This window comes from Scleropages formosus, chromosome 1 (genome assembly GCF_900964775.1).
Source record: "Scleropages formosus chromosome 1, fSclFor1.1, whole genome shotgun sequence".
NCBI lineage: Eukaryota > Metazoa > Chordata > Actinopteri > Osteoglossiformes > Osteoglossidae > Scleropages > Scleropages formosus.
The window spans coordinates 33,670,414-33,688,269 of NC_041806.1; the positions used below are offsets into that span (position 1 = coordinate 33,670,414).

The 17,856-nt window shown below is 43.6% G+C and overlaps 1 protein-coding gene across 1 annotated transcript; it reads left to right on the forward strand.

Annotated features, from left to right (window-relative positions):
• Positions 1 to 730: 730 nt before the first annotated feature.
• prkg3 (protein kinase cGMP-dependent 3) lies at positions 731 to 14,240 on the forward strand. The gene is made up of 22 exons (XM_018735187.2): positions 731 to 782; positions 2,971 to 3,060; positions 3,540 to 3,602; positions 3,981 to 4,110; positions 4,895 to 5,061; positions 5,686 to 5,799; positions 6,099 to 6,204; positions 6,508 to 6,571; positions 6,892 to 6,969; positions 7,120 to 7,208; positions 8,245 to 8,310; positions 8,430 to 8,477; positions 8,674 to 8,715; positions 9,040 to 9,151; positions 9,445 to 9,581; positions 9,744 to 9,833; positions 10,306 to 10,447; positions 10,637 to 10,800; positions 12,893 to 13,009; positions 13,098 to 13,160; positions 13,363 to 13,438; positions 13,535 to 14,240. Exons 1-22 carry the CDS (start codon positions 731 to 733, stop codon positions 13,619 to 13,621), a joined length of 2,097 nt encoding a protein of 698 aa, XP_018590703.2. The 3' UTR covers positions 13,622 to 14,240.
• Positions 14,241 to 17,856: the final 3,616 nt, after the last annotated feature.

The following is a 17,856-nucleotide window of genomic DNA, read 5'->3' on the forward strand; positions in this document are numbered from 1 at the left end:
ACATCTCCTTGACATAAAGGTGCAGGCAAGCATACATGTGTCAAAAAGCAAAGTATTAAGTAAAACCTAAGATTTTCACATGTAACCAGGCTGCATTAGTAGAAAATACTTGTTCTTTGCGCTTGTACAGCTCTATCTCATGGGTCCAGTGTGTGGCTGAGGGCACGGCAGACCAGAGATACTGAGACTGGCACATAGACCTAAGATGGCAAAAGTAGATCGTTGGACTTGGCTGCTGTTCTGCGCTGTGGGTTTCCCTGTCTGCTCTCAGAACAAGACAAGAATCAGCACACAAAGACTCTTATAGACTCCCTCTCCACCCACAGGTACTGGCTTCCAATACCAATCTTGCCTTCTTACCCCCACCACCTTCACCCCTATCTTACAGCTCACTTTTCTGTGTTCCCCCCTTGACTTCATGAGTGGAGGGGAGGGGATCTGGTTAATATTCCATCCTGAGAGGAGTGCTGAACCAACAAGGAGCAATAGGTTGGCAACACAGGGTCATGATGGGAGGCGATAAGGGTGCGAAGTGAGCGAGTGAGTGAGTGAGAGAGTGAGTGAGAGAGGGAAGGGGAGGAGAGCTTTCAGCGTAAGTGTCGGGGTGTGAGTGACAGGATCACACTGCTGGCCTCACCTCGCACTGTCCTCACACTTCCAGACACGCACCCTCTCTCTGACCTGCCGTCAAAGCCACTGTGCTGAGTGATTCATGTGACTTTTTTATACAATGTCCTGGACTCTCCCCTCTTCCCCCTTGCTTAGGTCCTCCGCACAGCCAGGTAAGCGTAAACCTCTTTTTTCTTCAAGTGATTTAAGTGATTTACCTTTTCTTAAGATGGCAACCCGGTTATGCAAAAAATATTAATTGTCTTGTGAATGAGATTTTCGGTGAATGATATGTCATCATGTCAAGGCAGTTCTGATCGTTCCCAGCCCTCTGGATTTTCAGAGGGAATGCCTATCATTTTCATGCCATTTATAATTTTAAGATACGTTAGTTATTTTTCACGTAAATTTTAACTGGTATCGATTCTTTGAGCAGCGATCAAATAATTCATTATTATAAAATGTTTGCTATCTCTGAGAAAACATATTAAACTAAATTTAAAGTAAAAATAAGTAATTGCCAAGCTTATTGCCCAGTGTAGCCGGTCTGCTAAGGGACTTTTTCCCTCTATATGAGAAACCATAGATGTGGCAAGGCGGAGAAATGTTCCTATCAATGTTCAAACAAGCCCATGTATGACTCCACTGAGTTCTAATATTTTTTGGTCTCCACAAATACCTGACAAGTTGTTACACCCCTCTAACAGCATGTACCTATTGTACTGCACTTAACTTTCTAAACGCACCTGTTACAGCGCAAACGCTTCAACTGTAGAGGTTCACTCCAAGTGACATGGTAACCATTTAATGACTAGAAATGCGAAGCTCATACTACGTGATGTGTCTCGTATTTTTCCTCATAAAAGAGTGAGGATTAAGCGATGTCTCAATCTCAGCAGAGCTCAATGTTCATGGCGAGAGACAGTTACTGGCACATGCAGTGCAGGAGGTGCAGCTCCATCATTCTTCCCTTATAGGGACATAGAGGCACATCCACGGTGCAGAAAAGCAGTGCTTCAAGAATGATGTGACATAGACACCCTTACTAATAGTTCTTAATCAGGAGTTGTATGTTGTGTTTTTTGGAAACCTCCTCAACATGAATGAACTGACTTGGACTTTAAGCTTATGAGGTTCTCAGCTGAATTATTCGACTGATACGGTTTTCTAGGGTTTTTGACCGAGAGGGTAATTAATATAATATTAAGCTGTAGACACCAAGCAGGATTTTTTTCCCCCGATTCTGACAAAGCATGGAAAGGGTTGAGTAAGAGACGAAGCTCAGTTTTCCTTCACTACGCCGTTGTCATAAATGCACATGGAAGCCGTTTCAGTGTTTCTCAGTCTAGAGCTCTAAAGATCAAGTTACACTTCTTTGATCCAACTAGATAGATTTATTTGTCTCTTTGGCTCTATAAAACATCCAGTGAATCTATAATTGACATAAGAGGTCTGAGTGTGAAGTCCTGCAGAAAAAACAATGTGCAAACATCTCTGAGCCGCCGCCAGCCGCTTGCCTTCTGCACGCACTGCTTTTGGAGCAGGAAACAGTGTCAATATTCATAATGTCCTCAAGAGCTGTGATTAACATGCATTATTCATTAGTGAGCGGAGGGTCCTGCCGAGCCCGGCTTCGCAGCTCCAGTGTCTGTGCTGTGGAAGAACCCTGGTGGTCCCACACAGGGCCTGGCATCACACATTATATGTGCACCATCACACACAGAAGGCAGGGTCGATACGTGTAGCCTGCTCTTTTTTCCCTTTTGTGAGCCTACCCCTATAGGTTACCTTGGACAACACAACAACTAAATAAAGAATGATGACCGTGCAGGGTATCGCTCCTGGCATGTGGGTTTGAATCCGTTTGTGTGGAGTTTGCACTTTCCCGCCACGTTTCAGTGTGTTTCTTCCCACAGTTCGCACACGTGTTTCAGACGAACTGGTGACTCAACATTGCCTGTGGTGTGTGTGTGTGTGACACCGTGTAGATATTTATAAGTAACTTAGTGTCCTCTAAGTTATGATTCTGAGTTGCCTTGTGCAAAGGCGTCAGATAAATACAACAACAATAATAATAATAATAATAATAATAATAATAATACCTGTATTAGAAAGCTGTGGATATATATTGCTGGTGTGTTTTTTTCAGCTGCAAATACTTCATTCATAAATCTTGCCTGTCAAGTGTGTCTTTCTGCACTTTACACCATTACAAATGTATGAATTTCTTATTACTGTGTGTGGGTTTTCGAGAGCCTAAGGCTTAATGGTGCCCTGCGATGGGCTGGCATTCCATTCTGGGTGTTCCCTGAAAACTGAAAATGAGGTTCAGTGGCGCTCCGTCTCTGTCTGTTGCCCAAGCCATGGAGGGACAGCTGCAGGACCTGAGGCTCCAGCTGGAGAAGCAGTGTCTGCTGAACAAGGAGCTGGAGAACCGCAATGTGGACCTGGGTGAGACTGCCTCTCCAACCCCATCAATGCATCTGCTTTTTTACCGAGTCTTACTCTGCTCTTTATTCTCGTGAAACGTTAGGAATTTGAGCTCTTGTTCAGTGTTTACTTTACCACCACAATGTTCTGTGGCCAACAGATAATTTCTACATCTGCATTAATTTTCATCATTTACCTGCTGCTTTTCTCCACAGTATTTTACAATGGGTAATTATACAGGAATAATTTAGGGAAAATACCCTGCTCAAGGGTACTATAGCCAGAGGTGGGAGTCAAACCTGTGACCTTTGGGTCCAGAAGTAGTAGTTCTAACCACTATGCTACCAGCTGCCTCCCTTTTGCTGTAAATATTTTATATCAGCTTTTGTTTTTAACACAGCTGCTCCGTTTTAGCCCTAACTTGTACTTTTAGGCAGATATACTTGTACCAGCACTTGTCTTGTACAAATGTTACTTCAACATGGGCTCTCCTCCATCAGAGAGGCGTCTGCATGAGAAGGAGAAGCTGCTGAAGGAGCTTCAGAGCCAACTGGATGAGCTTGGTAAGACAGCTGCCCTGCTCACCTACTGTTCAAACTCTGAACCTTCAACTATGTCAGGAAGATGTAACTCGTGGCTTGAAATACCCTGTTTTGCACTATTCTTTTACCATTTTTCATTAGACTGGCCCTTGGTGACCACACTAGAGTTTATTACATTGTTTATGATTCTTAGCATACGATCTGTAAATAAAGGTAGGTACTTTGTGCCACCTACAACTGTTCTAGAGTCACAGTAGTTGGCTCTTGGATGGTTTTATAGCTCCTTTATTGAAGTTGTGCCCAAGAGCTGTCAGTCTCCTCGTGGACAACGGCATTAACTAAATAAAAAGTGCCGTCATAATAAAGGTGTCTTGTCCATCTTCTCCATGTTCATTATAGACTGCCAGAGAGAGAGAAGCAGCAATGACGGCGAACCAGATGTGCGGAAAAGCCGAACAGCAGTCATCGTCACTGAGCCCATCCCCGAGGATGTGGAAATAACGGGCACACGGGTTCAGAAGAGTGTCAGGTACTCGACACCGAGAGCACCTGAGCTGCAGCTCGGTGTTCAGCGCATGTATCCCACACTGATCCCCATCGGCCAAGCTCATTTTAGGCTCTTTGGAATCAAAGGCGTTGCCTGCCTCTTTTACCATGGTTATTTGCTTAGTAGAAGCTTTCATTCAAAGCATCTTACTGCTCATCCTCTTGCCTATTTTCCAAACATTTAATGCCGCATGATGTTTGCTCAGTTTCACCACCATTTATTAAGGTTCATACAGAGTATTAAATGTGTAAAGCTACAGTTTATCCTTTTTCTTTTTACCTAACAATTAAAGCTTTAAGGCTGTGTCTTCAGCTTTTCCAGCAATTCCTTCTTCCTCCTGCACTGCCAAGCTTTAAGGAAAGCAATGTGTCATCACTAATTCTTTTTTTTGATCAAATACACTCCATCATTTATATCAGTTACAAAAAAATCATTTAGTCCACCAACGCAAATAACCATTTAGACCAAAAGCTGAATGCATTTTGGAATAATAAAAAAGTAGAATAAAATGGAGCTGAAGGTGTAAGTGGTTTTGCGAAGGACGCTGGTTGTTAGTGCTGTACTAATGGAAAAGAATGTATTTAATTGATGCAATATTTCCTTTTATCTACATTAACGTTGAATTGTTGAAAGCTTGCATCCCCACAAAGGAGCTCTTTGGGAATTAATAACCAATTAACCTTTGAATGTGATGCTCTCTCTGTCTTTCCCTCCCTACCCCTCCACTGCCAACACTCAACACTCCCACCATCCCCTAATCTGACAGTGAATCGAGCCTCATTATAAAGGCCATCCAGAAGAATGACTTTCTGAGCCGACTGGATGACGAGCAGGTTACCATGATGGTGGACTGTCTGGTGAAGCAGGAGATCAGCCAAGGGGAGGCAATCATCGTGGAGGGCACTGAAGGCAACAGCATGTACATCGTAGCAGGTGTCTGAGTGCTCTCTCTCTAGCTGTGTGATTTAACATGAGCAGTTTTTCATAACAACCAACAAAGTGTCTGAACCAGAGCAATTCCCCTATTTGAGTTGCTGTAGCCAGGGCAACAAAGACACGGAGGGAAGGAATAACTTGCATTTAATTAATTTAGCAGACAATGTTTCCCAAAGTGATGTTCACTGATTATTAGCAGGTATTTGGCTGTCACTTTTATCAAAAGTGACTAGATACACTACACTATATTCCCTACAATCGTTCAGCAATTTATATAACTTGGCAATATATGCACACACTACAGGCCATTGGGAGTCATTAATTCACCTGAAACATATCTTTGGAGTCTGGGAGGAAACCTGTACAAATACGTGGCGAATATGCAAACTTGACACGGACTGAGTGGAGCTCAAACTTATGTCTGACTGCACTGTTCACCAGAGTCACCCACTGCACCACCATGCCATCCCATTACTTTCAAGTGATTTTCCTTAAAATAATAACTAAAGCTGAAAAACACATGGAAGATCTCTTGAGTCCATCCTGTGGACTGCCTTTGTTGCTTCAACTAAATGGGTGCATCTTCTCAATCTTCAACTCACTCTCCTTTGCTCTTCATAGAAGGGGAGCTCCTGGTAACCCAGGCTGGGCGTGTTTTGCGAACTCTGACATCTGGGGACGTCTTTGGAGAGCTGGCCATCCTCTACAACTGCAAGCGCACTGCATCTGTCAAAGGTCAAGTTTTCTTCTGATTTACAAACTGTGGAGTATTACCATGTTAGAATTATTTATGGTGTTTCAGGGCAATGCAGTGGTGCTCACAGGGTGTGATGAATGGGATCTCTAGAAAATGATAACCACACAATCAGCCCACAGAGGAATGGAATTTAAAAATTTTAAAATTTGTAGCTTAAGTTGTGTATGCATTCTATTGTCACTGTCCCTTAGGGAATCACATGTCAACATGACAAATGTTGACCTAATGCAAAAACGTTAACTTTACCATGTGTTCTTCTTTCACTCTTTCCCTCTAGCTGTGACAAACGTCAAACTGTGGTGTATTGAGAGGCAGACCTACCGCACTATCGTGACCAACAAGTCAAAGAAAAAACGAGAGCAGATCATGGGCTTCTTAAAGACGTGGGTTTGACCTTGAGAAGGCGTATATCCCGGCCAGTACACAAAAAGTCCCCAAAAGTCCTAATACAGCGCTATACTTCACTCAACTCCTACTGCGCATGAAAGTTGTCAAGTAAAACAACACTTGAATCCAAACTGTGAATGACTAATCGTACTACCGAGAACTACAATTAGAAAATAAAGATGACAATGGCACTTGGGAAATGTTTCACAGGGCTACATATCTCTTCACGAAGAGAATGTTGCATGAATAACAACCCCCCCCCGTACTGTCTTTTGTGTTTCCATGTGTGATCTTCGTAGTGCCCGCACCCTAAAGGACCTGAGTGATGTGCAGCTCTCCAAAATCATTGACTCCATGGAAGAGGTTTGTGGGCCGGACCACACGCATAAAGGGAGTGAAGAGCAGCAGTCCTGTGTCACAGAGCAGTAACAACAAAGGCGATTCAAAGTGCAGAGGGTCAACAGAGCTACATAAATCACGCCAACGCTTTACTGCATGTTCTCAACGACACCACTTCTCATTGTCAATGGACAAATAGGGAGGGAATTGAGAACAACCACAGAATGACAGGGCTGAATCAATGAGGGAATACATAACTGGAGTCAAGATTTGTCCATTATATTGCTAAACAATAAGTGAAATAGTCATTTTTCATCAGAATCCAAACATCCGCATTTCTCCAGGTCAAATTCCAGGACAATGAAGTGATAGTACGTGAAGGAACGGAGGGGGACACTTTCTATATCATCCTTAAAGGAGAGGTGAGGGAAAATCCTGTGTTTCTGTGTTTTGGAGCTTCAACATTTGACTTGTGATTTTGGAGTACTGAGCTTCACAGTTACATTCAGCGTGACATTGGTTTAGCACCATGTGTCTCATTCAGCCGCAAGACCCGTGTCTCTGTGCCCTAGGTCCTGGTCACCAAGAGGGTGAACGGACAGCAAAAAGAGATCCGCAAGATGGGCAAAGGGGAGCACTTTGGGGAACTGGCTCTTATCCGGTAACATCCAGAAGAAGGCCTCGGACTGCTTTGGGTTATAAATTCATACAATGCATTGTTCTCTGGTGATATGTCTTATGTTTATTTATTTAGCAGAAAATGTTTTCCAAAGCAACTTACAACAGATACTATGTAGTGTTATCAGCCCACACACCTTATCCACCAAGGTAACTTACACCACTAGATATTCTACTTACAGTGGGTCACTAATCCATACATCACTGGAACACACTCTCTCTGTCACTCACACACTATGGGGGAACCTGAACAGCATGTCTTTGGACTGTGGGAGGAAACCAGAGCACCCAAAAGAAACCCACACAGACATAGGGAGAACATGCAAACTCCACACAGACTGAGCAGGGATCAAACCCCCATTCTTGCACACCACCCAGGTACTGGGAGACAGCAGCCCTACTCGCTGTGCCACCCTGTCATCAGTTTTAGTGGCTGTACACACACACAGCAAAATAATAAGTGACTTAGGTGCACATCTCCAGTCTTTTCCTGAACTTTGAACATGACAGGCGTCACACACATTCAGACCCGCTCAATCACTCATGAGACTTAACTAATCTGTCACAGATTTGCACTCGCTCATCCACCACATCTGGGTCTCAAAATACATGATATTCTTTCCTTTGTTCCTCTAATGTCCTCAGTCTAATACCTGGAGCATTACAGATCTCCACTAACACACACATTTTCAGAACCGCTCGTCCCATATGGGGTCACAGGGAACGGGAGCCTACCCGGTAACACAGGGCATAAGGCCAGAGGGGGGAGGGGACACACCCAGGACAGGATGCCAGTCCGTCACAAGGCACCCCAAGCGGGACTCGAACCCCAGACCCACCGGAGAGCAGGACTGTGGTCCAACCCACTGTGCCACCGCACCCCCATCTCCATTAACCATAAGCATATTTTAAACTCAACCACTAGTTAAGTCATCATGTACTTTTCATAATAAGTTCAATATATTAAGCCAGGCCACCATTCTGTGTGAGAAAATGGGTAACCACACTGTGTGTTACAGCGAGATGTGCAGAACAGCCACATGCACTGCAGTGGGCCCAGTCACCTGCTTCTCCATCGACAAAGAGTGAGTATCTTCTTCTCCAGTCCAGCAGCAGCTCCTTTGGTCCTCAAGTCCTCAGAATGATGGGAGACTGAACCTGCCGTGCGATGTAACTGTTTCACCGCACTCCTTCTTGTATTTAGGGTTTTCGAAGAGACCATACCTTTGGAAAACCTCGAGCTTCATGATGAGTAAGTCTGAAGCATCCTGGCTTCACCTTACTGCAATTTTTCATCCCTGTCTTTTCTTTCCGTTGTCTCCAGAATTCTGGAGTTACATTTGTTACCGCGATTACCTCAAATTCTTCTCAGTAGCTGCAGTTGTCCGTTTTCAGTGCTGTTTTGCTTCCGCCATTTACCGCGTGTCTGTTATTTTCATTCTGAACAGCTTGAATGTGTTTGAAGACGCAATGGCACCAGAGAAGAGGGGGTGAGGCATTTTATTTTGACAAAAGATACACAATATTCTATTTTTTTATTGTTTATCTTGTACTTCGTCGCAGCTGTGCAGCCGCACAATAATCCATAAAACGACAAAGGAAACAAAAAGGGTTTTACTGGGATTTTAGGTGGCTCCTGCTCTTTTACACCAGTTAGTCCAGTTATCCATACATTAAGTTTCTGAGCTTTGATGTGCTTATGAAGGAAATGCAGACGGAGGAATACTGCGTACGCTTCAAAATACTGTCCTCTAAAATGTGTCCTCTCTGCCGCCCCCTAAACCTCCCGTCCCTCTGTGTGCTCCTCCTGGCAGCCCGAGCAGCTGTCTGCATCTGAAGGACTTCGTACCCGTGCTCTACCAGGAGGGACGCTACCTAGGAGAGCCTGTCACTCTCGGAGTGGGCGGATTTGGACGTGTCGAGCTGGTAGGTCCCCGGTTGAGACAAAGTCATCTGGTTTACTAGCATTTTAAACCCTTTAATGAGTACGTTTCCACAATTCCTGGTTCATCCGGCAAAGTTCAAGTGGATTTCTCATAACCTTTATTGGTTTAGTCTTAGTCATCATTAATGATGTTCCTGAAAACCTGTCCTGTGTGTGTAATTTGTCATCAGTGCTAATTTATTTGTCTTCCTTGTCATTTCTCGGCATGTTCAGTTTTTATGATAGCCCCTTGCGGCCTTTACCGTGTCCACGGTCTGAGTATTTGTTTTTCCAGGTGACGTGCCAGCAGCAGGGCAAGTACTACGCCCTGAAGCGGATCAGTAAGAAGCACATCGTTGCCAAGCGACAGGAGGAGCATGTGAAATTTGAGAAGCGGATACTGCAGGAAATTCAGAGTGACTTTATTGTCAGGTAATTCCAGGGCCGAACACACGCGGTGTTGACCGTTCAGGGATGAAGCAGCTGGCAGTTTCGATCGGCTCGAGGCCATGTGCAGCATGTCCACGTTGAAAGTTGACTCATATGTGAATGAGAGGCAGTGATTTACAGCCTCTCTAACCTCTCCCTCTTTAGGCTTCATGCTGGCTTCAGGGACACTCGCTACATCTATATGGTCATGGAGTTCTGCTCTGGTGGGGAGCTATGGACTAAACTCAAGGAATCGTAAGTTGCCAGGATGAAGGAAGAAAGGAGCCTTTAAGAGATTATTTTAATTAATAATCTCTCTTTCCACTAATGTAAAGCACACACAGTATTTTCTGTGAGATGTATGTTGCTTTGGAGAAAAGCATCTGCTAAATGAATAAATGTGAACGTATTAATCTGGCGCTTAGCTAAGACTTTCATCTAGATCATTTTACACTATTTGAGCCCATTGACACTGCTAGGTAACTGGAGTAATTCAGAGTAAGTTCCTTGCTTAAGGATACAAATAGGGGGAAGTGGGACTTGAGCCAGCAATCTTCAGGTTAAAGATCCATATGTTTAACCATTATGCATTAGAGTGGAATATGAATTGTTGGCCTTAATCACTATGAACTGCTGAATTTTTTTAATTAAAAAAATGTGATGAGTTGGAATGTTCTGATGATACACTAATAATATAAATGCTGATGTGTTTGGGGGATGCTGGCAGTGGGCGCTTTGAAGAGAGCATTGCCGTATTCTGTGCTGCCTGTGTAGTCGAGGCGTACGCTTACCTCCACAAGAGAGGCATCTTGTATCGGGATTTGAAGCCAGAGAACCTGATGCTGGACAAGCGCGGATATGTCAAACTGGTGGGTGCAGGTTGCCTTCCCCTTCCTGGTAGGGGTGGGAGTCTACTCCGTCCTGGTTCTTGTTTTAATCAATGTGTTTCCCATGCTGTGAAAAATTCAAGTTTTCATACTGAGGAAGATGTTTCCCCTTCAAGGTGGAGTTCAAGGTCATTGTTTTATGATGTCATTTTCCTGTCCTGTGCATCACAGGTAGATTTTGGCTTTGCTAAGGAGCTACTGCGGGGGGAGAAGACCTATTCATTCTGTGGGACCCCTGAGTACATGGCCCCTGAGATCATACAGAACCATGGCCACGACTTTGCTTCAGATTTCTGGTCCCTGGGTGTCTTGGTGTTTGAGTTCCTGGTGGGCAGGTCAGTGAAAAGCAACCAAAAGCAGTAGAACATTAAGGCTGCTGACTTGTGTTAACTAATGGGGATCCATATTTGTTGGGGGAGTCCCCTTCTCCATACAAAATGTCCTTGTGGGAAGTGTAGAAATTTAAAGCTGGAACTGAGGTGAAGGATATGCACTGGATCCTCAGCTTACAAACACAATTAGGACCCAAAGTATGTTCGTAACCACTGAGTCAGAAAGACTAAAATGTATATATAATACAAACATCCCTGTGTTCATACACAAGTTACCTCATCCATCTATTATTAACAACTGCTTATCCAAGGCAGGATTATGGTGACCTGGAGCCTATCCTGGAGGCACAGGTTGTAAGGCAAGGTATGCTGTGGTTGGGGCTCTGGTCCATCACAGTGTAACGTTTTAAATTTGTTCTTTTTTGTAACCTGAAAATAGATCAACATAAAAACATAAATTACAGAAAACAAAAAATGTCACTTGCACAAACTCTTATTCAGACCCAGTTGTTGACTGATTCACAACATAAGAAGTTTCAGTGTTTGATTGCAACTGGACACTTTCAACTTTCCACATCTACACAGTCAAGAAAAGCTTCATAACACTGATCTCCCTTCACTGATTTATAGATAATGTTCACTAGAAATCTTGCATATAGATAACTGCTTGTCCTGTGCAGAAGTTTGGGGGTCTACAGCCTATCCGGGAACCATAGGTGTTAGGCTAGGTAGGGAACATCCTGGATGGGACGTGGGTCTCACAGCAAAGTACATTGCAATTGTAACCAGATAGGATGTGGGTTACGTTGTGCATGTAGTTCAGAACCCTTGCAAAAACATGGTGAGAACATACACACTCCACTGGGATTGAATCCATGGCAAAATTGTGCATTCCAGGTGCAATAAGGCACCTGTACTCGCATCTGCCCCACTATGCCACCCTTTGGACATACCTATAATAGAAACACCGTGTAAGACTTTTAATTTTAACATTTAATCGACTTTGAAGTACATCAAATTTAATACTAAGTTAAAATGATTTAAAACAAAACATCATCTCCACAAAATTGCATTAAATGTTGATTAATGACTGTCTCATACCATAAACATGGAAAATGGGAAATGTTCCTCGTTTGTTATAAACCATCGACGCAAAGGAAAACCAGACACAAGGTGTTAACTGCCTTTGTGTGTGTGTTCCACTGATGTATGGATGAGTGACCCAGTGTAAGTAGTGTATCTAGCAGTGTAAGTCACCATGATGAATAAGGTGTGTGGGCTGATAACACTACATATAGTTCGTTGGAAGTCACTTTGGACAAAAGCGTCTGTTAAATAAATAAATGTAAATGTAACGTAACTCTGTGGAAGCGAATGAAGGTAGTCCTGCACCATCTTTCTCCTTCCAGTCTGTGTAAGTGTGTTTTAGCGCCAACTAATGGCTGGCAGTGGAAATGCAGGTTGCGTTTGCTCACAAAAGCCAGAAATTTTAGAGGAAAAAAATGGCAAAGAAAACGCGATTGAAATAAACTGGAAAATGCTTGCATTTTCGAGAACAGGTCAGTAAAACATTTGCAACATGAGGACCCAGTATATTTGTCGTGTATCAAAAATGTCATACTGGAAAAACTGCAAGCGAACATGCACCCTTCAGATTCAGAAAAAAAAAAAAATTTTAGATGTGTTCAGTATAAAAGAATTGAAAATGTTGCCAGCAGAGCAGGAACAGAAATTTAAGTGGAAATGCATTTAGATACACTGTTAAAATAATCCATCCTTCCATTGCCAACAAGCAGTTGTTCAGTCAGGGCTTCGGTGATGTGAGGATAATCAGCTTTTTTGAAAAGCAGACCATGGATGAAGGAAGTTATGGGATAACGTGGCCAGCAGAAGACTGCTGAAAATGGGTTCGAGAAGTGCTGTACTAAGAGGACATGCTGTCCAGTTAGAAGTTAGTGTAAAGTTCAATGACATAACGTTTGTTGGAAAGTTTTCACAGATGTTTTTTCTACATTTTGTGTTTTGCACTTGGTGTGTGTGTGACTTGGCTGGAATTATGGAACCGTAGCAACATACTAACATCACTGCCATTCAGTCCCCCATTTGCCAGCTCAGATCCTCAGAAGATTTATGCCAAAATACTGGATGGAGCGCTTAAATTCCCCCCCTACATGGGGGAAGCTGCCCGGTCTCTGATCAGCAAGCTGTGCAGGTGAACACCCCCACATCCCGTCATTGGAATTTTTGCTCACTGTGCTCTTAGACGTGGTTTCATCTCATGTTTTGCGCTGATTCAACAGGCCGCGACCAGGGCAGAGGTTGGGGAATACTAAAAACGGGATTAAAGATGTTCGAAATCACAGGTAATTCAAGGTGCTGAGCCCCCTGCAGGAGGTGTGTGTCTGCGCATGCCTGTATGAGTGCGTGGCTGTGTCAGGAATCGTGTTTGTCCTGTATGTGACTGTATGTGTGGCTGCATGTGAGATTCTGCGTCAGCCCACGTGTGTGACTCTCTGCCCTCATCCCTATACAGTACTTGGTTTTACCTACTTGGTTGTCACACAGGTGGTTTGGCAGCGTTAACTGGCACAAGCTGCGCATGGGCCAACTGGAGGCACCAACGCAGCGACTCATACGCAAGGTGAGGCTTTCTACCTGGACACAGATTTCGGGAGGCATTCAGGGAGAGCTCAAGTCACACTCTTGCATTTGTGGTTTTTCTCATCTCTTGCTGCAGGGCCCCTGCTATATTAACTTTGACAGACACCCCTACGACAGGACTCAGGCAGAAGAGGATTTGTCCGGCTGGGATGATGACTTCTGACCCGATTGCATTAGGTCCGGGTCAGGAATGAATGGGTGAATTTTGAGGCTCAGGGTTGGAGAGACTCAGGAAATGAGAACATTGGGGTGCAGAGAGGTTCCCTCATGCGCCTTGACCCTTGCGTTCACAGATTTAAAGACGGCTTGTCCGTAATCTTCGGACTGTTGACCGAGCGAAAGAACCGCTCCATCCTTTTAACCTCGAGTCGTTCAGTCATACATCACGAGGTCCAATACAATGTTTTACATCGGCATAGAATGCGGTACCTTTTCATGCCAAAGATATCTACATCCCTTGGAAATGTCAGGGTAATAAACACAAACCTGCCACGTTCTTTGGAAAGGAGCGAAACGGTTCATTTGTTTTGATGGCGTTCTTTGAGAAAAGGTGTTACTGAATTATCACAGCTTTAGGTGAGACCGATATGAAGACCAACAGACAGGTGACAAAGATGCCCACGGATGCAGAAGCACATGTGGAGAAAGAGGAGGCCTCCACTGTCCCTGGAATTTTCCTCCTCGCTTGTATACCATCGACTGCCCACTTCAGTCAAGAGTCGACGTTCATGGTCATGCTTGACCGTCTACATGCCCTCTGCAGCACACACCTGGCAAATACTCTGGACGCCACAGCGTGTGACAATTTGACACCTGTACATGTTTTTGGCCTTAGATTGCGCGCTGTGGACGGCGGTAGACATACTTTGTTTTTGAAGACCACATTGACTCTTCACTCTACCTGTCCACCTCATAAGTGACTCAGGGCTTGATATACTTTTTGTAACTGCTGGAACTGAACTCTGAAAAAAAAACATTTTAACCGTTAAAATATGTTATACTGATAAATTCATGTTAATATTATTTATTCAAAGAGATAATCATAATACACTCAAGCTACAAGATAAATAATGAACACAGCAGATGTGAAGTCAGTGGCACTTTCCAGTTTTCCACCTGTCTGCTCTAAATTGAACTGCTTAATTATACAGCTGCAAAGGCAGAAAAAAAGATTAAGTTCAGATTATAGTAAAAAAAAATTAAGCACATTTTAGCTACTTTTGCTTTTCCGATTTAACCGGAACAGCCGATGGTGTACATAAATGGAGGCTGTGACAAGAAGGTTGTGTGTTCAGGTCCCAACGGCAAGTTTTGCTCCTTACTTTGATATTTAGTGTTACAAGAAAAGGTTTTCATTCACTGAGTGCTGTGTGTTATTTGAGTCTCTTCTCCTAAAAGGCCTCTTATGAGCAATAGAATAAGAAAAAGTTTTTTTCCCCCCAACTCTTGCTCTGTTTATTTATTTCCATACAGGGGAAGCCAAACAATATTTTAGAGAAATCTAAATGGAAAATGGAAATACATTTTTACATAGCATTCAAATTAAAGGCAAAAAAGAAAATTATTCATAGCTCACTAGAATGTCAATGGTCATTTAAAAGAATACAGTGGATTTAAGTAACGGTAAAATACTGCGGTGCTTCAAGTTCTGAACATTTGAGTTATGAACTGCTGAAGATTTGCCAATTTATATATTTATTTTTAAATGTAATTTCTTCACTCTTCTATTTTCTAAAATGTCTGTTGTGCAACAAAAATTACCTGCATTTCTGATTTCCACCATTAATTTGGAACAAAATGCACTCGGATGGAGTAAAAACTCAACTCAATAGCACAGTGTGTAGGAGGGCAAATTCACAGACCTGCCCAGGACTGATTTCATTCAGCATGTTTTTTTTTTTTTATTAAAGTAATTATAACTGTATCCAAGACTTTTACAGAAACTACCCAGCAAATAAATAGAGGAATGTTTATTGTTATGTCTTTTTGATTGCAACCAGAAAGTGACCAGAAACTATCAAACATCCATCCATCCATCCATCCATCCATCCATCTTCTGTCCCGCTTGTCCTAAAAGGGTTGCGGTGACTATCAAACATGACACACGTTTATGTGATGAGTCGGTTCCAGCTTTATTGCCAGTTTTGTTGTCTACTCGGATGTAAATGATGCATGCATTTGGTATATAAGTGTCTGCTAAGTGGGGGCGCGGTGGCGCAGTGGGTTGGACCACAGTCCTGCTCTCCGGTGGGTCTGGGGTTCGAGTCCCGCTTGGGGTGCCTTGTGGCGGACTGGCGTCCCGTCCTGGGTGTGTCCCCTCCCCCTCCGGCCTTACGCCCTGTGTTGCCGGGTAGGCTCCGGTTCCCCGTGACCCCGTATGGGACAAGCGGTTCTGAAAATGTGTGTGTGTGTGTGTGTGTCTGCTAAGTGAATAAATGTAAATGTAAGGTTACGCGTCCAAGTCTTACACCAAATTTTTGATTGATTATTGGTTTATCTGATATTTCTTACAGAATGTAATCTGTGAATAAACTGAGCACTTAACCTGTATTATTAAACTTTTATTTATTGTGATGTAGTGATTGGACAATTTGAGATGCATAGAAAGTTCTGGCCTCAGTTGTGTTTTTAAGTTGAGGTCCAGTCGTAATAAAAACGAAAGCTCCAAAGCACATAAATTGGCAGCTCAAAAGCGGTTACAGTATTTAAAAATGTGGTCTGCCGTACAGCCACGAAGCCACAGATGGCCAGAAATAGTGCCATCCACTCCAGTTATGTGTCAACGAACTGCTCCACTAATGGATTCCAATACCAAAAAGCCTGACCTTTCAGAACTGTGCACAGAAGCTACTGAAGTTCAAGAAAGAAAAAATAATAAACAAACAGTCGATACTAAAGGGATCATTTTTTTTCATTTTGTGAATGCTGTCGGAGCCCTGCTGCCTTACAGCACCTGCGCCGCTTGGATGTAGGACCGAACGGGGCCAGTCTTCGAGGAGTCTGCATGTTCTAACTGCGTTTGATGACGGTTTCTTCTGGATGCTCCAGTTTTCTCCCGCACTCCAAAGACAGACATGCATTTCAGATGCACTGCTGACTCTAAACCGCCCGTAGCGTGCAAGGGACTGTGTGCGAGCGGCCACGCCGTAATGGGCTGCTGTCTTGTTGGAGACATACCCTACCTGGCCTTGCACCCTGTGCATCTGGAATGGGCAGCTCTGACTCGGACGACTCAAGTGATAAACGAAAGCAAGCGAGTGGATAGGTGCTCACTTCTTTATAACTGTGTCCTGTGGGCCTAGACCCCACATTAGTACTGCTACCAGAGCAAGCGACACACTTCTAATATTCTCATGTGTGTACGCAGTTGTACCACTAAGTGGCAGACTTTCACCTTCCCATTACATTCTCAAACACACCACCTTGTTGCAGACTTCACTGTCCTACAAGTAGCAAAGTGCTCGATAATCTCCTTTCTTTTTGTATTTTGCATTGGGTTCTACGTTCTGCACATTTTACTAGCGGTGTGAAGATGCTTAGAATTATTTAACCATTTGTACAGCTGGGCAATTTTACCTGGAGCAGTTTAAAGTACAGGGGGGTGTGGTGGTGCGGTGGGTTTGACTGAGTCCTGCTCTCTGGTGGGTCTGGGGTTCGAGTCCCGCTTAGGGTGCTTTGCGATGGACGGGTGTCCCGTCCTGGGTGTGTCTCCCCCCTGTCTAGCCTGATGCCCTGTGTTGCCGGGTTAGGCTCCGGCTCGCTGCGACCCCCCAGTTAGGGCAAGTGATTTTAGACAGTGTGTGCGTGAGTTTAAGGTAAGTACCTTGCTCAAGGGTACTACAGTGGGATTTGAACCTGTGGGTCCAAAGGCAGCAGCTCTAACCACTATGCCACCCGCTGTCCCAGGTGCAGTTACCTGTCAATGATTCCCAGTTCAAAATGTACATTTTCCACAGATATCATGAAAGCTTTTGAAGAAGATCTAATAAAAGGAATAAAAGCTGGGAAAGCACAACTCACCAATAAGTGAAGAACAAAGCAAGACTTGCAAGGGACTGGAAAGTGTATTTTGTAAACGTGCTCTTCTCACAGATTACCTTTGTACAGCACACACTGATCACACACTGATCACACACCGATCACTGCTGTTTGAGGCGGTTTGCTGGAGGCCATAGCTGCGTGATCTGCGTGCTGGATGCAGAAACTTGGTGCACAGAGGGTTAATAATTTACAATTAAAGGTATATGTTTTAACAAAAGCCGTTGTAGCATTTTGTCATTGTATGGGACTCATATGAGGGCGAAATGTAGAATTTTTGCCATATGTGTCAAGATCTATCTTTGTTAAAATTGAAAAATTGTTTACTTTCTGGTTGGTTATTAGTTATTCATATGAAAA

Bases quoted from the DNA above. Each gene is read 5' to 3' on its own strand.
- prkg3 (XM_018735187.2), top strand. From the start codon at position 731: ATGTCCTGGACTCTCCCCTCTTCCCCCTTGCTTAGGTCCTCCGCACAG. The intron at 9,582-9,743 runs GTAATTCCAGGG...CTCCCTCTTTAG, and splicing joins CAGAGTGACTTTATTGTCAG to GCTTCATGCTGGCTTCAGGG. The intron at 10,801-12,892 runs GTCAGTGAAAAG...ACTGCCATTCAG, and splicing joins TTTGAGTTCCTGGTGGGCAG to TCCCCCATTTGCCAGCTCAG.